Source organism: Pseudophryne corroboree, chromosome 11 (assembly GCF_028390025.1).
Source record: "Pseudophryne corroboree isolate aPseCor3 chromosome 11, aPseCor3.hap2, whole genome shotgun sequence".
Taxonomy (NCBI): Eukaryota; Metazoa; Chordata; class Amphibia; order Anura; family Myobatrachidae; genus Pseudophryne; species Pseudophryne corroboree.
In genome coordinates this window covers 354,024,994-354,048,184 of record NC_086454.1, presented here as the reverse complement: position 1 = coordinate 354,048,184, position 23,191 = coordinate 354,024,994, and the positions used below count along the sequence as shown (strand labels likewise).

General features: G+C 50.9%; 1 protein-coding gene across 4 annotated transcripts in view; it reads left to right on the top strand.

The window, feature by feature from the left end:
* The window catches only part of ANKRD27 (ankyrin repeat domain 27), a 142,319-nt gene that overhangs the window by 36,189 nt on the left and 82,939 nt on the right, over nt 1–23,191 (top strand). For all 4 annotated transcript variants that reach the window (XM_063946006.1, XM_063946003.1, XM_063946005.1 and 1 more), the window contains exons 3-10: nt 15,528–15,638; nt 18,642–18,798; nt 18,957–19,114; nt 19,495–19,554; nt 20,636–20,689; nt 20,804–20,869; nt 21,690–21,766; nt 22,737–22,858. In XM_063946006.1, the coding sequence (XP_063802076.1) occupies nt 15,528–15,638; nt 18,642–18,798; nt 18,957–19,114; nt 19,495–19,554; nt 20,636–20,689; nt 20,804–20,869; nt 21,690–21,766; nt 22,737–22,858 (805 nt within the window). The remainder of the gene's footprint in view (nt 1–15,527; nt 15,639–18,641; nt 18,799–18,956; nt 19,115–19,494; nt 19,555–20,635; nt 20,690–20,803; nt 20,870–21,689; nt 21,767–22,736; nt 22,859–23,191) is intronic.

Sequence of the window (23,191 nt, the reverse complement as noted above, 5' to 3'; positions counted from 1 at the left end):
GAAGAAGCGAACTCACCTGCGTGCAGAGTGGATTGGGCTTCTTAGGCTACTGGACACCATTAGCTCCAGAGGGATCGAACACAGGCCCAGCCATGGAGTCCGGTCCCAGAGCCGCGCCGCCGGCCCCCTTACAGAGCCAGAAGCAAGAAGAGGTCCGGAAAATCGGCGGCAGAAGACATCCTGTCTTCACCAAGGTAGCGCACAGCACTGCAGCTGTGCGCCATTGCTCCTCAGCACACTTAACACTTCGGTCACTGAGGGTGCAGGGCGCTAGGGGGGGGCGCCCTGAGCAGCAATAAAAACACCTTGGCTGGCGAAAATACATCACATATAGCCCCCAGGGCTATATGGATGAATTTTAACCCCTGCCAGAATCCATAAAAAAGCAGGAGAAAAGTCCGCGAAAAAGGGGCGGAGCCTATCTCCTCAGCACACTGGCGCCATTTTCCCTCACAGCTCCGTTGGAGGGAAGCTCCCTGGCTCTCCCCTGCAGTCACTACACTACAGAAAGGGTTAAAAAAAAGAGAGGGGGGCACTAATTAGGCGCAGTATTAACAATACAGCAGCTATAAGGGGAAAAACACTTATATAAGGTTATCCCTGTATATATATAGCGCTCTGGTGTGTGCTGGCAAACTCTCCCTCTGTCTCCCCAAAGGGCTAGTGGGGTCCTGTCCTCTCTCAGAGCATTCCCTGTGTGTGTGCGTTTGTGTCGACATGTATGAGGAGGAAAATGATGTGGAGGCGGAGCAAATTGCCTGTAATAGGGATGTCACCCCCTAGGGGGTCGACACCTGAGTGGGTGAACTGTTGGAAGAAATTAACAGTGTCAGCTCTTTACAAAAGATAGTGGTTGACATGAGACAGCCGGCTACTCAGCTTGTGCCTGTCCAGACGTCTCATAGGCCGTCAGGGGCTCTAAAGCGCCCGTTACCTCAGATGGCAGATACAGACGCCGACACGGATACTGACTCCAGTGTCGACGGTGAAGAGACAAATGTGACTTCCAGTAGGGCCACACGTTACATGATTGAGGCAATGAAAAATGTTTTACACATTTCTGATAATACGAGTACCACCAAAAGGGGTATTATGTTCGGTGAGGAAAAACTACCTGTAGTTTTCCTGAATCTGAGAAATTAAATGAGGTGTGTGATGAAGCGTGAGTTTCCCCCGATAAAAAGTTATTGGCATTATATCCTTTCCCGCCAGAGGTTAGGGTGCGTTGGGAAACACCCCCTAGGGTGGATAAAGCGCTCACACGCTTGTAAAAACAAGGGCTCTACCCTCTCCTGAGATGGCCGCCCTTAAGGATCCTGCTGATAGAAAGCAGGAGGGTATCCTAAAATGTATTTACACACATACTGATGTTATACTGCGACCAGCAATCGCCTCAGCCTGGATGTGCAGTGCTGGGTTGGCGTGGTCGGATTCCCTGACTGAAAATATTGATACCCTAGATAGGGACAGTATATTATTGCCTATAGAGCATTTAAAAGATGCATTTCTATATATGCGTGATGCACAGCGGAATATTTGCCGACTGGCATCAAGAGTAAGTGCGTTGTCCATTTCTGCCAGAAGAGGGTTATGGACACGACAGTGGTCAGGTGATGCGGATTCCAAACGGCATATGGAAGTATTGCCTTATAAAGGGGAGGAGTTATTTGGGGTAGGTCTTTCAGACCTGGTGGCCACGGCAACAGCTGGGAAATCCACGTTTTTACCCCAGGTCGCCTCTCAACATAAGAAGACGCCGTATTATCAGGCGCAGTCCTTTCGTTCCCATAAGGGCAAGCGGGCATAAGGTTCCTCATTTCTGCCCCGTGACAGAGGGAGAGGAAAAAGGCTGCAGAAATCAGCCAGTTCCCAGGAACAGAAGCCCTCTCCCGCCTCTGCCAAGCCCTCAGCATGACGCTGGGGCTTTACAAGCGGACTTAGGCACGGTGGGGGCCCGTCTCAAGAATTTCAGCGCGCAGTGGGCTCACTCGCAAGTAGACCCCTGGATCCTTCAGGTGGTATCTCAGGGGTACAAATTGGAATTCGAGACGTCTCCCCCTCGCCGTTTCCAAAAGTCGGCTTTACCGACGTCTCCCTCCGACAGGGAGGCAGTTTTGGAAGCCATTCACAAGCTGTATTCCCAGCAGGTGATAATCAAGGTACCCCTCCTGCAACAGGGAAAGGGGTATTATTCCACACTGTTGTGGTACCGAAGCCGGACGGCTCGGTGAGACCGATTTTAAATCTAAAATCTTTGAACACTTACATACAGAAGTTCAAATTCAAGATGGAGTCACTCAGAGCAGTGATTGCGAACCTGGAAGAAGGGGACTACATGGTGTCTCTGGACATCAAGGATGCTTACCTTCATGTCCCAATTTACCCTTCTCACCAAGGGTACCTCAGGTTTGTGGTACAGAACTGTCACTATCAGTTTCAGACGCTGCCGTTTGGCTTGTCCACGGCACCCCGGGTCTTTACCAAGGTAATGGCCGAAATGATGATACTCCTTCGATGGAAGGGAGTTTTAGTTATCCCTTACTTGGACGATCTCCTGATAAGGGTAAGATCCAGAGAACAGTTGGAGGTCGGTGTAGCACTATCTCAGGTAGTGTTGCGGCAGCACGGTTGGATTCTCAATATTCCAAAATCGCAGCTGGTTCCGACGACTCGTCTTCTGTTCCTAGGGATGATCCTGGACACAGTCCAGAAAAAGGTGTTTCTCCCGGAGGAGAAAGCCAGGGAGTTATCCGAGCTAGTCAGGAACCTCCTAAAACCGAGCCAAGTCTCAGTGCATCAATGCACAAGGGTTCTGGGAAAAATGGTGGCTTCCTACGAAGCAATTCCATTCGGCAGATTCCACGAAAGAACTTTCCAGTGGGACCTGCTGGACAAATGGTCCGGGTCGCATCTTCAGATGCATCAGCGGATATCCCTGTCACCAAGGACAAGGGTGTCCCTCCTGTGGTGGTTGCAGAGTGCTCATCTTCTAGAGGGCCGCAGATTCGGCATTCAGGACTGGGTCCTGGTGACCACGGATGCCAGCCTGCGAGGCTGGGGAGCAGTCACACAGGGAAGGAATTTCCAGGGCTTATGGTCAAGCCTGGAGACATCACTTCACATAAATATCCTGAAGCTAAGGGCCATTTACAATGCTCTAAGCTTAGCAAGACCTCTGCTTCAAGGTCAGCCGGTGTTGATCCAGTCGGACAACATCACGGCAGTCACCCACGTAAACAGACAGGGTGGCACAAGAAGCAGGAGGGCAATGGCAGAAGCTGCAAGGATTCTTCGCTGGGCGGAAAATCATGTGATAGCACTGTCAGCAGTATTCATTCCGGGAGTGGACAACTGGGAAGCAGACTTCCTCAGCAGACACGACCTCCACCCGGGAGAGTGGGGACTTCACCCAGAAGTCTTCCACATGATTATAAACCGTTGGGGAAAACTCGACAGGTATTGCGCCAGGTCAAGGGACCCTCAGGCAATAGCTGTAGACGCTCTGGTAACACCGTGGGTGTACCAGTCAGTGTATGTGTTCCCTCCTCTGCCTCTCATACCCAAGGTACTGAGAATTATAAGATGGAGAGGAGTAAGCACTATATTCGTGGCTCCGGATTGGCCAAGAAGGACTTGGTAACCGGAACTTCAAGAGATGCTCACGGAGGATCCGTGGCCTCTACCTCTAAGAAGGGACCTGCTCCAGCAAGGACCCTGTCTGTTCCAAGACTTACCGCGGCTGCGTTTGACGGTATGGTGGTTGAACGCCGGATCCTGAAGGAAAAAGGCATTCCGGATGAAGTCATCCCTATCCTGATCAAAGCCAGGAAGGATGTAACCGCAAAACATTATCACCGCATTTGGAGAAAATATGTTTCGTGGTGCGAGGCCAGTAAGGCCAGACGGAGGAATTTCAACTGGGTCGATTCCTACATTTCCTGTAAACAGGAGTGTCTATGGGCCTGAAATTGGGGTCCATTAAGGTTCAAATTTCGGCCCTGTCAATTTTCTTCCAAAAAGAACTAGCTTCAGTCCTTGAAGTTCAGACGTTTGTAAAAGGGGTACTGTATATACAGCCTCCTTTTGTGCCTCCAGTGGCACCTTGGGATCTCAATGTAGTTTTTGGGTTCCAAAAGTCACATTGGTTTGAACCACTTAAATCTGTGGAGTTAAAATATCTCACATGGAAAGTGGTCATGCTGTTGGCCCTGGCCTGGGCCAGGCGCGTGTCAGAATTGGCGGCTTTATCCTGTAAAAGCCCTTATCTGATTTTCCATTCGGACTGGGCGGAATTGAGGACTCGTCCTCAGTTTCTCCCTAAGGTGGTTTCAGCGTTTCACCTGAACCAACCTATTGTGGTGCCTGCGGCTACTAGGGACTTGGAGGACTCCAAGTTGCTAGACGTTGTCAGGGCCCTGAAAATATATGTTTCCAGGACGGCTGGAGTCAGAAAATCTGACTCGCTGTTTATCCTGTATGCACCCAACAAGCTGGGTGCTCCTGCTTCTAAGCAGACTATTGCTCGTTGGATTTGTAGTACATTTCAGCTTGCACATTCTGTGGCAGGCCTGCCACAGCCAAAAATCTGTAAATGCCCACTCCACAAGGAAGGTGGGCTCATCTTGGGCGGCTGCCCGAGGGGTCTCGGCTTTACAACTTTGCCGAGCAGCTACTTGGTCAGGAGCAAATACGTTTGTAAAATTCTACAAATTTGATACCCTGGCTGAGGAGGACCTGGAGTTCTCTCAATTGGTGCTGCAGAGTCATCCGCACTCTCCCGCCCGTTTGGGAGCTTTGGTATAATCCCCATGGTCCTTACGGAGTCCCCAGCATCCACTAGGACGTCAGAGAAAATAAGAATTTACTTACCGATAATTCTATTTCTCGTAGTCCGTAGTGGATGCTGGGCGCCCATCGCAAGTGCGGATTGTCTGCAATACTGGTACATAGTTATTGTTACCAAAAATCGGGTTATTGCTGTAGTGAGCCAACTTTTCTAGAGGCTCCTCTGTTATCATGCTGTTAACTGGGTTTAGATCACAAGTTATACGGTGTGATAGGTGTGGCTGGTATGAGTCTTACCCGGGATTCAAAATCCTTCCTTATTGTGTACGCTCGTCCGGGCACAGTATCCTAACTGAGGCTTGGAGGAGGGTCATAGGGGGAGGAGCCAGTGCACACCAGGTAGTCCTAAAGCTTTTCTTTTGTGCCCAGTCTCCTGCGGAGCCGCTATTCCCCATGGTCCTTACGGAGTCCCCAGCATCCACTACGGACTACGAGAAATAGAATTATCGGTAAGTAAATTCTTATTATTACCTGCTCCCTCACCACTGCTCTCCTACTCCATACACACTTATTACCTGCACTCCACCACTGCTCTCCTACTCCATACACACTTATTACCTGCACCCCCACCACTGCTCTCCTACTCCGTACACACTTATTACCTGCACCCTCACCACTGCTCTCCTACTCCATACACACTTATTACCTGCACCCCCACCATTGCTCTCCTACTCCATACACACTTATTACCTGCACCTCCACCACTGCTCTCCTACTCCATACACACTTATTACCTGCACCAGCACCACTGCTCTCCTACTCCGTACACACTTATTACCTGCACCCCCACCACTGCTCTCCTACTCCGTACACACTTATTACCTGCACCCCCACCACTGCTCTCCTACTCCGTACACACTTATTACCTGCACCCCCACCACTGCTCTCCTACTCCGTACACACTTTTCTCTGACGTCCTAGTGGATGCTGGGACTCCGTAAGGACCATGGGGAATAGCGGCTCCGCAGGAGACAGGGCACAAGAATAAAAGCTTTAGGATCAGGTGGTGTGCACTGGCTCCTCCCCCTATGACCCTCCTCCAAGCCTCAGTTAGATTTTTGTGCCCGAACGAGAAGGGTGCAGGCTAGGTGGCTCTCCTGAGCTGCTTAGAATAAAAGTGTATTTTAGGTTTTTTATTTTCAGTGAGTCCTGCTGGCAACAGGCTCACTGCATCGTGGGACTAAGGGGAGAAGAAACGGACTCACCTGCGTGCATAGTGGATTGGGTTTCTTAGGCTACTGGACATTAGCTCCAGAGGGACGATCACAGGTTCAGCCTGGATGGGTCCCGGAGCCGCGCCGCCGGCCCCCTTACAGAGCCAGAAGAGCGAAGAGGTCCGGTGAAATCGGCGGCAGAAGACGATCTTGTCTTCAGACTAAGGTAGCGCACAGCACCGCAGCTGTGCGCCATTGCTCTCAGCACACTTCACACTCCGGTCACTGAGGGTGCAGGGCGCTGGGGGGGAGCGCCCTGAGACGCAATATAACAGATAATACCTTAGGTTGGCAAAAGAATACATCACATATAGCTCTTGGGCTATATGGATGTATTTTAACCCCTGCCATTTTTACAGAAAAGAGCGGGAGATAAGGACGTCGTGAAGGGGCGGAGCCTATCTCCTCAGCACACAAGCGCCATTTTCCCTCACAGCTCCGCTGGAAGGACGGCTCCCTGACTCTCCCCTGCAGACTTGCTACAGAATCAGGGTAAAAAAGAGACGGGGGGCACTATTGGCAGCTAAAAATTATATAAACAGCAGCTATAAGGGAATAACACTTATATAAGGTTATCCCTGTATATATATATATATATATATATATATATATATATATATATATATATATATATATATATATATATATATATATATATATATATAGCACTTGGTGTGTGCTGGCAGACTCTCCCTCTGTCTCTCCAAAGGGCTTGTGGGGTCCTGTCCTCTATCAGAGCATTCCCGGTGTGTGTGCTGTGTGTCGGTACGTGTGTGTCGACATGTATGAGGAGGAAAATGATGTGGAGGCGGAGCAATTGCCTGGGTTAGTGATGTCACCCCCTAGGGTGTCGACACCTGACTGGATGATCGTATTTAAAGAATTAAGTGATAATGTCAGCACTTTGCAAAGAACGGTTGATGACATGAGACAGCCGGCAAATCAATTAGTGCCTGTCCAGGCGTCTCAGACACCGTCAGGGGCCCTAAAACGCCCGTTACCTCAGTGGGTCGACACAGACCCAGACACAGATACTGAGTCTAGTGTCGACGGTGAGGAGACAAACGTAATGTCCAGTAGGGCCACACGTTACATGATCACGGCAATGAAGGAGGCATTGAACATTTCTGACACTACAAGTACCACAAAGAAGGGTATTATGTGGGGTGTGAAAAAACTACCAATAGTTTTCCCTGAGTCAGATGAGTTAAATGAGGTGTGTGATAAAGCGTGGGTTTCCCCCGATAAAAAACAGCTAATTTCTAAAAAATTATTGGCACTATATCCTTTCCCGTCAGAGGTTAGGACGCGTTGGGAAACACCCCCTAGGGTAGATAAGGCGCTCACACGTTTATCTAAACAAGTAGCGTTACCGTCTCCTGATACGGCCACCCTCAAGGAACCAGCAGATAGAAGGCTGGAAAATATTCTTAAAAGTATATACACACATACTGGTGTTATACTGCGACCAGCAATCGCTTCAGCCTGGATGTGCAGTGCTGGAGTCGCGTGGTCGGATTCCCTGACTGAAAATATTGATACCCTGGATAGGGACAATATACTGTTAACTATAGAGCATTTGAAGGATGCATTACTATATATGCGTGATGCACAGAGGGATATCTGCACCCTGGCATCAAGAGTAAGTGCTATGTCCATTTCTGCCAGAAGAGCGTTATGGACGCGACAGTGGTCAGGCGATGCGGATTCCAAACGACATATGGAAGTATTGCCGTATAAAGGGGAGGAGTTATTTGGGGCTGGTCTATCGGACCTGGTGGCCACGGCAACGGCTGGAAAATCCACCTTTTTACCCCAGGTCACTTCACATCAGCAGAAAAAGACACCGTCTTTTCAAACTCAGTCCTTTTGTTCCCATAAGTACAAGCGAGCTAAAGGCCATTCCTTCCTTCCCCGGGGCAGAGGAAGGGGAAAAAGACTGCACCATGCAGCCGCTTCCCAGGAGCAGAAGCCCTCCCCTGCTTCTGCCAAGTCTTCAGCATGACGCTGGGGCTTTACAAGCAGACTTAGACATGGTGGGGGCCCGTCTCAAGAATTTCAACGCGCAGTGGGCTCACTCGCAAGTGGACCCCTGGATTCTACAGGTAGTATCGCAGGGGTACAAACTGGAATTCGAGGCGTTTCCCCCTCGCCGGTTCCTGAAGTCTGCTCTACCAAAGTCTCCCTCCGACAGGGAGGCAGTTTTGGAAGCCATTCACAAGCTGTATTCCCAGCAGGTGATAATCAAGGTACCCCTCCTACAACAGGGAAAGGGGTATTATTCCACGCTGTTTGTGGTACCGAAGCCGGACGGCTCGGTGAGACCAATTTTAAATCTGAAATCCTTGAACACTTACATAAAGAGGTTCAAATTCAAGATGGAATCACTCAGAGCGGTGATAGCAAACCTGGAAGAAGGGGACTATATGGTGTCTCTGGACATCAAGGATGCTTATCTCCACGTCCCAATCTACCCGTCTCACCAAGGGTACCTCAGGTTTGTAGTACAAAACTGTCATTATCAGTTTCAGACGCTGCCGTTTGGGTTGTCCACGGCACCTCGGGTCTTTACCAAGGTAATGGCCAAAATGATGATTCTTCTTCGAAGAAAAGGCATTTTAATTATCCCTTACTTGGACGATCTCCTGATGCGGGCAAGGTCCAGGGAACAGTTAGAAGTCGGAGTAGCACTATCTCAGGTAGTGTTACGTCAGCACGGGTGGATCCTAAATATTCCAAAATCGCAGCTGATTCCTACGACACGTCTACTGTTCCTAGGAATGATTCTGGACACAGTCCAGAAAAAGGTGTTTCTCCCGGAGGAGAAGGCCAGGGAGTTATCCGAGCTAGTCAGGAACCTCCTAAAACCAGGCCAGGTGTCAGTGCATCAGTGCACGAGGGTCCTGGGAAAAATGGTGGCTTCTTACGAAGCGATTCCATTCGGAAGATTCCATGCAAGAACTTTTCAGTGGGATCTACTGGACAAATGGTCCGGATCGCATCTTCAGATGCATCAGCGGATAACCCTGTCGCCAAGGACAAGGGTGTCTCTTCTGTGGTGGCTGCAGAGTGCTCATCTACTAGAGGGCCGCAGATTTGGCATTCAGGATTGGATCCTGGTGACCACGGATGCAAGCCTGAGAGGCTGGGGAGCAGTCACACAGGGAAGAAATTTCCAGGGCTTGTGGTCAAGCATGGAAGCATCTCTTCATATAAACATTCTGGAACTAAGGGCCATTTACAATGCCCTAAGTCAAGCGAAACCCCTGCTTCAGGGTCAGGCGGTATTGATCCAATCGGACAACATCACGTCAGTCGCCCACGTAAACAGACAGGGCGGCACGAGAAACAGGAGGGCAATGGCAGAAGCTGCAAGGATTCTTCGCTGGGCGGAAAATCATGTGATAGCACTGTCAGCAGTGTTCATTCCGGGAGTGGACAACTGGGAAGCAGACTTCCTCAGCAGACACGACCTCCACCCGGGAGAGTGGGGACTTCACCCAGAAGTCTTCCACCTGATAGTAAACCGTTGGGAAGAACCAAAGGTGGACATGATGGCGTCCCGTCTAAACAAAAAACTAGACAGATATTGCGCCAGGTCAAGGGACCCTCAGGCAATAGCGGTGGACGCCCTGGTAACGCCGGGGGTGTACCAGTCAGTGTATGTGTTCCCTCCTCTGCCTCTCATACCAAAGGTACTGAGAATCATAAGAAGGAGAGGAGTAAGAACTATACTCGTGGCTCCGGATTGGCCAAGAAGGACTTGGTACCCGGAACTTCAAGAGATGCTCACGGACGAACCGTGGCCTCTACCTCTGAGAAAAGGCCCCTGCTGGAGCAGGTTCTGTCTGTTCCAAGACTTACCGCGGCTGCGTTTGACGGCATGGCGGTTGAACGCCGGATCCTGAGGGAAAAAGGCATTCCAGATGAAGTCATCCCTACCCTGGTCAAGGCCAGGAAGGACGTAACCGCAAAACATTATCACCGCATTTGGCGAAAATATGTTGCGTGGTGTGAGGCCAAGAAGGCCCCTACAGAGGAATTTCAACTGGGTCGTTTCCTCCATTTCCTGCAAACAGGACTATCTATGGGCCTAAAATTAGGGTCCATTAAGGTTCAAATTTCGGCCCTGTCGATTTTCTTCCAGAAAGAACTGGCTTCAATGCCTGAAGTTCAGACATTTGTAAAAGGGGTACTGCATATACAGCCTCCTTTTGTGCCTCCAGTGGCACCTTGGGATCTCAATGTTGTGTTGAGTTTTCTAAAGTCACATTGGTTTGAACCACTCACCACTGTGGACTTCAAATATCTCACATGGAAGGTGACGATGCTGTTAGCCCTGGCTTCAGCCAGGCGTGTGTCAGAATTGGCGGCTTTATCATATAAAAGTCCTTACTTAATTTTTCATTCTGACAGGGCAGAATTGAGGACTCGTCCTCAATTTCTACCTAAGGTGGTTTCTGCATTTCACATGAACCAACCTATTGTGGTACCTGCGGCTACTAGGGACTTGGAGGACTCCAAGTTGCTTGACGTTGTCAGGGCCCTGAAAATATATGTTTCCAGGACGGCTGGAGTCAGAAAATCTGACTCGCTGTTTATCCTGTATGCACCCAACAAGCTGGGTGCTCCTGCTTCTAAGCAGACTATTGCTCGTTGGATTTGTAGTACAATTCAGCTTGCACATTCTGTGGCAGGCCTGCCACAGCCAAAATCGGTAAAAGCCCATTCCACAAGGAAAGTGGGCTCCTCTTGGGCGGCTGCCCGAGGGGTCTCGGCTTTACAACTTTGCCGAGCAGCTACTTGGTCAGGGGCAAACACGTTTGCAAAATTCTACAAATTTGATACCCTGGCTGAGGAGGACCTGGAGTTCTCTCATTTGGTGCTGCAGAGTCATCCGCACTCTCCCGCCCGTTTGGGAGCTTTGGTATAATCCCCATGGTCCTTACGGAGTCCCAGCATCCACTAGGACGTCAGAGAAAATAAGATTTTACTTACCGATAAATCTATTTCTCGTAGTCCGTAGTGGATGCTGGGCGCCCATCCCTAGTGCGGATTGTCTGCAATACTTGTATATAGTTATTGTTACAAAAATTCGGGTTATTATTGTTGTGAGCCATCTTTTCAGAGGCTCCTTTTCGTTTTATCATACTGTTAACTGGGTTCAGATCACAAGTTGTACGGTGTGATTGGTGTGGCTGGTATGAGTCTTACCCGGGATTCAATATCCTTCCTTATTGTGTACGCTCGTCCGGGCACAGTATCCTAACTGAGGCTTGGAGGAGGGTCATAGGGGGAGGAGCCAGTGCACACCACCTGATCCTAAAGCTTTTATTCTTGTGCCCTGTCTCCTGCGGAGCCGCTATTCCCCATGGTCCTTACGGAGTCCCAGCATCCACTACGGACTACGAGAAATAGATTTATCGGTAAGTAAAATCTTATTATTACCTGCACCCCCACCATTGCTCTCCTACTCCATACACACTTATTACCTGCACCCCCACCATTGCTCTCCTACTCCATACACACTTATTACCTGCACCCCCACCACTGCTCTCCTACTCCGTACACACTTATTACCTGCACCAGCACCACTGCTCTCCTACTCCATACACACTTATTACCTGCACCCTCACCACTGCTCTCCTACTCCATACACACTTATTACCTGCACCCCCCACCACTGCTCTCCTACTCCATACACACTTATTACCTGCACCCCCACCACTGCTCTCCTACTCCATACACACTTATTACCTGCACCCTCCCCACTGCTCTCCTACTCCGTACACACTTATTACCTGCACCCCCACCACTGCTCTCCTACTCCATACACACTTATTACCTGCACCCCCACCATTGCTCTCCTACTCCATACACACTTATTACCTGCACCAGCACCACTACTCTCCTACTCCATACACACTTATTACCTGCACCTCCACCACTGCTCTCCTACTCCATACACACTTATTACCTGCACCTCCACCACTGCTCTCCTACTCCGTACACACTTATTACCTGCACCCCCACCACTGCTCTCCTACTCCGTACACACTTATTACCTGCACCAGCACCACTACTCTCCTACTCCATACACACTTATTACCTGCACCTCCACCACTGCTCTCCTACTCCATACACACTTATTACCTGCACCTCCACCACTGCTCTCCTACTCCATACACACTTATTACCTGCACCCCCACCACTGCTCTCCTACTCCATACACACTTATTACCTGCACCTCCACCACTGCTCTCCTACTCCGTACACACTTATTACCTGCACCAGCACCACTGCTCTCCTACTCCATACACACTTATTACCTGCACCCCCACCATTGCTCTCCTACTCCATTCACACTTATTACCTGCACCTCCACCACTGCTCTCCTACTCCATACACACTTATTACCTGCACCAGCACCACTGCTCTCCTACTCCATACACACTTATTACCTGCACCCCCACCACTGCTCTCCTACTCCGTACACACTTATTACCTGCACCCCCACCACTGCTCTCCTACTCCGTACACACTTATTACCTGCACCAGCACCACTGCTCTCCTACTCCATACACACTTATTACCTGCACCCCCACCACTGCTCTCCTACTCCATACACACTTATTACCTGCACCTCCACCACTGCTCTCCTACTCCATACACACTTATTACCTGCACCAGCACCACTGCTCTCCTACTCCATACACACTTATTACCTGCACCCCCACCACTGCTCTCCTACTCCGTACACACTTATTACCTGCACCTCCACCACTGCTCTCCTACTCCGTACACACTTATTACCTGCACCCCCACCACTGCTCTCCTACTCCATACACACTTATTACCTGCACCCCCACCACTGCTCTCCTACTCCATACACACTTATTACCTGCACCCCCACCACTGCTCTCCTACTCCGTACACACTTATTACCTGCACCCCATCACTGCTCTCCTACTCCGTACACACTTATTACCTGCACCTCCACCACTGCTCTCCTACTCCGTACACACTTATTACCTGCACCAGCACCACTGCTCTCCTACTCCATACACACTTATTACCTGCACCCCCACCACTGCTCTCCTACTCCGTACACACTTATTACCTGCACCCCCACCACTGCTCTCCTACTCCGTACACACTTATTACCTGCACCAGCACCACTGCTCTCCTACTCCATACACACTTATTACCTGCACCCCCACCACTGCTCTCCTACTCCATACACACTTATTACCTGCACCTCCACCACTGCTCTCCTACTCCATACACACTTATTACCTGCACCAGCACCACTGCTCTCCTACTCCATACACACTTATTACCTGCACCCCCACCACTGCTCTCCTACTCCGTACACACTTATTACCTGCACCTCCACCACTGCTCTCCTACTCCGTACACACTTATTACCTGCACCTCCACCACTGCTCTCCTACTCCGTACACACTTATTACCTGCACCCCCACCACTGCTCTCCTACTCCATACACACTTATTACCTGCACCCCCACCACTGCTCTCCTACTCCATACACACTTATTACCTGCACCCCCACCACTGCTCTCCTACTCCGTACACACTTATTACCTGCACCCCATCACTGCTCTCCTACTCCGTACACACTTATTACCTGCGCTGTCGCTGCCGGCCTCCTCCTCACTTCACACATTACACCTGCACTCTCACTGCCGGCCTCCTCCTCACTGCACACCTTACACCTGCACTCTCACTGCCGGCCTCCTCCTCAGTACACACCTTATACCTGCGCTGTCACTGCCGGCCTCCTCCTCAGTACACACCTTACACCTGCGCTGTCACTGCCGGCCTCCTCCTCACTACACACATTACACCTGCGTGGTCACTGCCGGCCTCCGCACTACACCTTATACCTGCGCTGTCACTGCTGGCTTCCTCCTCAGTACACACCTTACACCTGCGCTGTCACTGCCGGCCTCCTCTTCACTGCACACCTTACACCTGCGCTGTCACTGCCGGCCTCCTCTTCACTGCACACCTTACACCTGCACTCTCACTGCCGGCCTCCTCCTCACTACACACCTTACACCTGCACTCTCACTGCCGGCCTCCTCCTCACTACACACCTTACACCTGCACTCTCACTGCCGGCCTCCTCATCACTGCACACCTTACACCTGCACTCTCACTGCCGGCCTCCTCCTCACTGCACACCTTACACCTGCGCTGTCACTGCCGGCCTCCTCCTCACTACACACCTTATACCTGCGCTGTCACTGCCGGCCTCCTCTTCACTGCACACCTTACACCTGCGCTGTCACTGCCGGCCTCTTCCTCACTACACACCTTACACCTGCGCTCTCTCACTGCCGGCCTCTTCCTCACTACACACCTTACACCTGCGCTGTCACTGCTGGCCTCCTCCTCACTACACACCTTATACCTGCGCTGTCACTGCCGGCTTCCTCCTCACTACACACCTTACACCTGCACTGTCACTGCCGGCCTCTTCCTCACTACACACCTTACACCTGCGCTGTCACTGCTGGCCTCCTCCTCACTACACACCTTACACTTGCGCTGTCACTGCCGGCCTCTTCCTCCCTACACACCTTACACCTGCGCTGTCACTGCTGGCCTCCTCCTCACTGCACACCTTACACCTGCGCTGTCACTGCCGGCCTCCTCCTCACTACACACCTTACACCTGTGCTCTCACTGCCGGCCTCCTCCTCACTACACACCTTATACCTGCGCTGTCAGTGCCGGCCTCCTCTTCACTACACACCTTACACCTGCGCTGTCACTGCCGGCCTCCTCCTCACTACACACCTTACACCTGCGCTGTCACTGCCGGCCTCCTCTTCACTGCACACCTTACACCTGCACTCTCACTGCCGGCCTCCTCCTCACTACACACCTTACACCTGCACTGTCACTGCCGGCCTCCTCCTCACTACACACCTTATACCTGCGCTGTCAGTGCCGGCCTCTTCCTCACTACACGCCTTACACCTGCGCTGTCAGTGCCGGCCTCTTCCTCACTACACACCTTATACCTGCGCTGTCAGTGCCGGCCTCTTCCTCACTACACACCTTATACCTGCGCTCTCGTAGTGGACAGTCCTGATTCTTGGACCCTGAAAATTACAAGGTCCAGAAAAGATGTTTGGAAGGGGAGGAGCTTATGTTGTCCTGATTTTGTGCTGTTAAATGTTCCCGGCTGGTGGTGAAGATGATAAAGGCTCCTCTGACGCATCATCCCAATCACTCATCCGAGGAAGAGACCTGGGATACCCAGATTGATTTAATGTGCAGGCACTTTACATTAGATGACTGTACATAAAGTGCCATAAAATCCAGAGTTACATCCCCTTGTTCCATAGGTGCAAAGATCCATAGGGTATTTAGAGGTGGTGCTTGTGGAAGTATGGTTCTGTCTGTCCCAATATAACATATAATTCTGTCCCTGAAGGTCCTGGTCCCATGCAAGGGAAGCCTGTCCAGCAACTTGTGCACGAACCAACATATTGAATCCTATGTACTCCGACCTAACGAGAGAGGCTTTCTGACCGAAAATGGACGGGTAAGAACATTGTCCTTTACTGGGATGTTCAGTTATAGGAAACTCCTGCAGAGTATAACTCGCCCACCTCCGCTGCCCATTACCTGGAGATGGACGGCCCCTCCGCCGATGGGGCGCAATGGGCGGAGTGTCCTTCAGTGCTGGGAGTAGGTGACCCTATTCCTGTATAGGAGAGGGAAACTTGTGAGACCACCTACTGATACTCTGCCCACTTATAAGTTGTCCGAATGAATCCTCCTAAGAATGAACTGGACCAGAGGGTCTCAAATGCGGTCCTCAAGGCACCCCAGCATTCCAGGTTTTAAGTATATCCATGCTTGGCCACAGGTGACTTAATTATCACTTCCGTCAATTTGATTTAACATTCTGTGCTGAGCCATGGATATACGTAAACCCTGGACCGCTAGGGTGCCATGAGAATTGCGTTTGAGAACGTCTGAGCTAGTGATGGGCGTGTTGTATGTACAAAGCTTTAACAGGTCACTTCCACATGGGGGAGTGGAATTTAAGGTCTATATTCCTGTCACTATGCGTAACGTGTTGACATTCATCATGAGGACACTGCTAAAATGTTGACATTATAGAATTACTTACCTGCTCCCAACGTCACCGGCGATTCCCACATCCTAGTGGATTCCATCAGACTTCTGATGGAGCAGCACTTTCCGTGAGTATTCTCCCAAAAACCTTAACCCCTCCCAGAACCCTAACCTCCCCCTATTGCCTAATCGTAACCCTCCGTCCCGCTGCCTAACTCTCCCCTTACTGCCTAACCTTAACCCATCAACTAGTGTCTAACCCACCCGTCCTGCAGCCTAGCCCTAACCCTCCCCCCTATAGTCTAACCCACCTGTCCTGCAGCCTAACCCTCCCCCCTATAGCCTAACTCACCCGTCCTGCAGCCTAACCCTCCCCCCTATAGCCTAACTCACCTGTCCTGCAGCCTAACCCTCCCCCCTATAGTCTAACCCACCCGCCCTGCAGCCTAACCTTCCCGCCTATAGTCTAACCCACCCGTCCTGCAGCCTAGCCCTAACCCTCCCCCTATAGTCTAACCCACCTGTCCTGCAGCCTAACCCTCCCCCCTATAGCCTAACTCACCCGTCCTGCGGCCTAACCCTCCCCCTATAGCCTAACTCACCCGTCCTGCAGCCTAACCCTCCCCCCTATAGCCTAACCCACCTGTCCTGCAGCCTAACCCTCCCCCCTATAGTCTAACCCACCCGTCCTGCAGCCTAACCCTCCCCCTATAGCCTAACTCGCCTGTCCTGCAGCCTATCCCTCCCCCCTATAGCCTAACTCACCCGTCCTGCAGCCTAACCCTCCCCCCTATAGTCTAACCCACCCGTCCTGCGGCCTAACCCTCCCCCCTATAGCCTAACCCACCTGTCCTGCAGCCTAACCCTCCCCCTATAGTCTAACCCACCCGTCCTGCAGCCTAACCCTCCCCCCTATAGCCTAACCCACCCGTCCTGCAGCCTAGCCCTAACCCTCCCCCCTATAGCCTAACCCACCTGTCCTGCAGCCTAACCCTCCCCCCTATAGCCTAACTCACCCGTCCTGCAGCCTAGCCCTAACCCTCCCCCCTATAGCCTAACTCACCTGTCCTGCAGCCTAACCCTCCCCCCTATAGTCTAACCCACCCGTCCTGCAGCCTAACCCTCCCCCTATAGCCTAACTCACCTGTCCTGCAGCCTAGCCCTCCCCCTATAGCCTAACTCACCCGACCTGCAGCCTAACCCTCCCCCTATAGCCTAACTCACTTGTCTTGCAGCCTAACCCTCCACCTATAGCCTAACTCACCTGTCCTGCAGCCTAACCCTCCCCCTATAGCCTAACTCACCCGTCCTGCAGCCTAGCCCTAACCCTCCCCCCTATAGCCTAACTCACCTGTCCTGCAGCCTAACCCTCCCCCCTATAGTCTAACCCATCTGCCCATCTGTCCTGCAGCCTAACCCTAACCCTCCCCCCTATAGCCTAACCCACCTGTCCTCTAGCCTAACCCTCCCCCCTATAGCCTAACCTACCCGTCCTCCAGCCTAGCCCTCCCCCCTATAGCCTAACCCACCCGTCCTGCAGCCTAGCCCTCCCCCTATAGCCTAACCCACCCGTCCTCCAGCCTAGCCCTCCCCCTATAGCCTAACCCACCTATCCTGCACCCTAACCCTCCCCCCTATAGCCTAACCCTCCCCCCTATAGCCTAACCCACCCGTCCTCCAGCCTAACCCTCCCCCCTATAGCCTAACCCACCCGTCCTCCAGCCTAACCCTCCCCCCTATAGCCTAACTAACCCGTCCTCTAGCCTAACCCTCCCCCTATAGCCTAACTCACCCGTCCTCCAGCCTAGCCCTCCCCCCTATAGCCTAGCCCACCCGTCCTGCAGCCTATCCCTCCCCCCTATAGCCTAACCCACCCGTCCTCTAGCCTAGCCCTATCCCTCCCATCCCGCAGGATTAGGGAAGCCAATCCCTGGCCATTTTTTCAATCCAAGGTATCGGGATTGAAAAATGGCCAATCCCAGGATACCTGGGATTGTCTCTTAACTATGTGGCCGCCCCCTCTCCCCTTCCCTCCCGCCCGCCCGCCGCCCCGCACACATAACTCACCATATACCGGGGGAGGGCGGACGGGGAACATCCTCCGCTCTCTCCTGGCGGCTCCCAGCGGCGTGTGACGGTGCAGCGTGACCCCTCACGCTGCGTTGGGGAGCTGGAAGAAGGAAGCCGGGCAGCGTCTGAGCGTCCTGTGGGCAGCGTCTGAGCGTCCTGTGGACGCTCAACGCTGATCCCTCAATCCCCGGGATTGAATCCCAGACATTTTTTTGGCCCTAAATCCAGGGATCCTGCCGATCCCGGAATTGGCCATCATACACAGGATGGCAAAAATCTTCTGAAAAGTACTTTAAGTGTTGTATTTCTTTTCCTGGTGCTGATATCTTCCCCCCCCTCCCTCGTCCCCTTGTTTGATACATAATGTATTTTGTGTCTGTATTTTTTTCTCTAGGAGATTTTTATTCAGGGGAACCTGGTTAAGGTTGGCGTAGGGTTTGGTTATTCTCTCTCTGTGCCCATTCTCTTTGAGGAGACCTTCTACAATGAGAGAGAGGAAAGTTTCAGCATCCTGTGTATCGCCCGGTCTCTGGAGAAAGACGAGAATCCAGGTTTGTCCACTGTCCTTAGTCTGTGTTATGTCGGGGGTTGTAAAGCCTCACCTACATTGCAGGTGCCGAGTCCAGCGTATGCATATATGGCATTGCCAGGCTTTGTAACTGCTTCCGGTGTGACCTGGGCTTATAGTTTTCCTCTCTGCGTATTTCAGATGAACCCGCCGCATCATCGTCTTCTACTTGCACGTTAAAGAACATAGAAGATGTGAAAGAATTCCTGGGAAGACACGTGGAGAAGTTTGATAAAAACATTACATCCTTCCGCAATACATTTAAAGTTCATGAAAGGAAGAGCCTTCGTCATTACATAGTGAGTGCGCTCCTGTCCCGTAGTGGTATCTGTGGCTGATTGTAAGTCTTTGCCACAAGGGCGGTCAGCAAAGGTGGGTGGTGGCCTTCCCAGTGCTTCGCCATCAGGGCAGGTGTGAGTGAGCAGTTTGTCTTGGGGTTTGAAAATCCCACGTACAGGGGTGTTTAATGGGGCCACAACAGGTTCAAGAGTTACCCCAGTTCCAACAGTGTGGGTACTTAGAGTATGGACCTGACCCCATAAAGGACGGGTGGAGGGGAATGTCCCCCAGGTGTGGGGACAATCTTTTATCATTTTGATGACCTATTTGTATTTTTGTATTTTTTCCTCGTGTGCTTTGGGAGTGTAATTCTGACATACAATTCTTATTTTCCCCTCAGGACACCGTAAATGCGCTGTACACGAAATGCCTTCAGCATTTGCTGCGAGACTCTCACTTGGTAAGATCCCACCTGCTGTAGCTTTATTTCAGGACCGAGGGCGGGATGTACTAAGGGAAAAATGCGGTAAAACCCCCGTTTTGGTTTTCTTTACTGCATTTTCAAATGTACTAAGACCCGGCCGCCGGGTTTTCGCCGCCAAGGGTATCGCCATCTTTGGATGGCGATACCCTATAGAAGCCTATGGACTTCTTTTCGCCAGCCGCCGCCCCCGCCGCAGATACCTCCCCATACCCTCGGCATACCTTCCTCCAGGCAGCCTGGACCCAGAAGGTAATCGCCTCCTCCCCCTAGCAATGCAGCTGGAGGTCCTTCCAGCTGCAGGGGAGAGAAGGAGGCGCCGGGGACATCCTGCTGCTGCTTCCCGGCGTGCGGGGAATGTGGAGACCCCTGGGAGATGACGAAGACCCCCCGCACACCACCTCACAGGTATCGCGGGGGGCCTCCGTCACCACATTGCGCTGTTGATCGCATATGTTAGTACATATACGATCAACATCTCTGTGAGGGGCGGCGATCTATGGTAATACATCCCGCCCCGAATGCTAATCGACCCATCAAGCTCCTAATAACGGATGAGTCAGTCACTGAAAACTATTTATTATTTATTACCAGTTATTTATAAAGCGCACACATATTCCGTAGCGCTTTACAGAGAGTATTTGGCCATTCACATCAGTCCCTGCCCCAGTGGAGCTTACAATCTATATTCCCTACCACATGTACACACATTCACACTAGGGTTAATTTTGTTGGGATCCAATTGACCTACCAGTATATTTTTGGATTGTGGGAGGAAACCGGAGTACCCGGAGGAAACCCACGCAAGTACGGGGAGAATATACAAACTCCACACAGTTAGGGCCATGGTTGAAATCTAACCCATGACCTCAGTGCTGTGAGGTAGTAATGCTAACCCCTACCCTGTCCGTGCTGCCCCAAACATGCGGAACATTACACCTTCCGAAAACATGCTTAAACCAGCGTCTAGTGGTGATGAATAGCCCCTTCAGTCTCTCTCATACGCTGTAAGTAGTATTGGTCCTTTTAGTGATCTCTGTACTATTTGCTTGGGTTGCAGAGATCAATAGCGAAGCAGGAGACGCAGATGAATCTGATGAAGCAGGCGGTAGAGGTGAGGGCATTGCTGATTCCTGCTATTGTATTTCCTAGCTGCTGCACGTTCGGTTCCTTCTGCACCGTCTCTACGGTAGGTCGCCTTGAACCCTGAATGTTTGTGTTTCCGCAGATGTATGTACACCATGGAATATATGATCTCATCTTCAAGCAAGTGGGAACCATTGAAGCCAGTGAGGTGAGTTCCAAGGGAAACTTTCAAAAACTTTTAGGGGGCAATTCAATTATTTGCAAAACTGGCAATGTGCCGTGGTCCTAACCGCGCACGTTTTACCTCCCGTCCTCATAGGGGTGCGACGTAATAGGAGTGATTCTGCTCCCGTAATTATCCATGATGCGCGCAGTCGTCACACATGACAGATAAAGGGATTTTCCCCTCGCAGTCCATAGACAGAATACAGAGATTCATCCAGCCCTGATGTTTAAGTGCAAAGTGTCATACCGCTTTCACACCAAAATCCCTGGTCCAATCCGGGATTTGGAACACGGTTCCAATCCATGAGAGACCCCAAACAGACCTCGTTCACAGCGCGGCTCCAACCCTGGTTATTCCCGGGTCCGCCCCGTTAACTCTTCTGTTGGCGATTGGAGATGACATGTTCTCAAAGCGTTGGGAATCCTGCTCTCCATATGCTGTAACGGGACCTGGGTCAGGTGACCTGGGTTATATGTTCACACTGCCCATTTACCATTGTCCTTCCCGTGTTCATCCCTGCAAGCTGGATTTCCGGGTCACTGGACCCATGTTATTTTTTGAGGACCCTTTCACACCGAGGCGTGATCCGGATTAATCCGGCAATAACCCAGGTGAAAGGGGTATTCAAGGGCTAGTGTATAGATTAAACCTGTATCCTGTGTACCGCTGTCTCTCTCTACATCTGTCCCATGTCTGCAGTAACGGTAATCACCCGGACATTAATAAATGATTCTTTATGAGACTGTAGAGAACGTAACCAGCGTCGTCCCTCACTAATTATCAGTCTGGGTTTAATTGTCAGGATGCTGCGTTTAACAAGATTACCAGAAGTCTCCAAGACGTCCAGCAGAAGGATATCGGGATTAAGACTGAGTTCAGGTAAGGGAGAGCTGCCGGCAGGCCAGAAGAGGCGACCTGTGACAAGTGGATCCCAGATCTGGCTCATTACACAGGAGGGATTGCTAGTAAATGGCCAGAGGATGTAACTGGAAAAAGAAAAGGATTTCAGAAGTGTCGGATAGAATGTTCTTAAGTGTATAAAAATAATAAAAAAAAAGGAGTATGATCAACATTTATTAATATAGCGGCAACGTATTCCGCTGCGCTGTACAATTGAGAACAAACACTTGTCCCGAGACTTTGGCTGCAGGAACCCAGGTGGTACGCATACAACAGGATGGGAAACCATTATCTAGCTTTGTCCCGTTGTATAATCCTTAGTTATTATTCTAGTAATCGTGTTCCCATCTCACCTGCTGAGGGCTGGAGATAATGTGAGAGAGTCTGTATATACACAGCGCTGTGCCCGCACGTCCTCTGCAGTTACAGTGTGTAAATTACTTTCTTTCACAATTTTTGTCATGGACAGGCGTTGTCGTCTGGTAGGGGAAACGCTCCGCAGACTTGTGCGAGACGTGAGTACGTGGTAGAAAAGCTCTGCAGAGGTGTGGTATGATAGGTCTACAGGACTGTCGACATGTAACATGATGACATACAGAAACGTTAACACGTTCGAACGTCGGCAGTCATTTTTCACTATTTTAGCCTAACGTTTATAGTGGAGCTCTTAGAATTTACGTTGATTTTCCTCCTATGAAGTCTGGAACTCATACAATCACTAATATCCTAACACAAGGCCATGTTTATACTGTGGCCTGATCTACTTTCTATCTACGTTACTATATCTTCCCCGGGCTGTAGGTAACGTACTGCGACCCATCCCACGTATTGGCCACTCACTGTCCTTCCCAGGAACCTTTATGGGATCAGTTCTCTGTTATCTGCTGGGGACTGAAGTACTGATGGGACCGGGAGGTAATAATAATGTTTATTGTCTTTTCTCCTGCAGCATTAACATCCCTCGCGCTAAGAGAGTCTTGGGCCAGGTGAATTGCTGCACCTCCCCTCAGCAGAAGCTGATCTGCCTGAAGAAAGTGGTGCACACCATCATGCTGTCACCCAGCCAGAGAGGTAAGTGCCGCAGGTCGCGGACATTAGGCGGCCGGCAATAATGGGTGATGGGAACCGTATTCTGGCCACGTGGTTCTGGTTTGCTGCTGCTGTATCAATGAAACAAAGTGAATGACCACGTACATGGCTTTAATGCATTTCTCATTTGTTAGAACTTAGAACATTGTGGAGCTAAGAATCGTGACAATAGCGTAACATTGCTTTTATTCTTGTTATGCAGTGGTAACATTAAAGCGGCTTTCTATCTTTTTTCTTTTACGCCTTTCTCCGCGGTTGCACTTTGGGCTTCATGTACTCAGTTCAGCGGGGTCCCCGTGCTTACAGTTTAAAGGA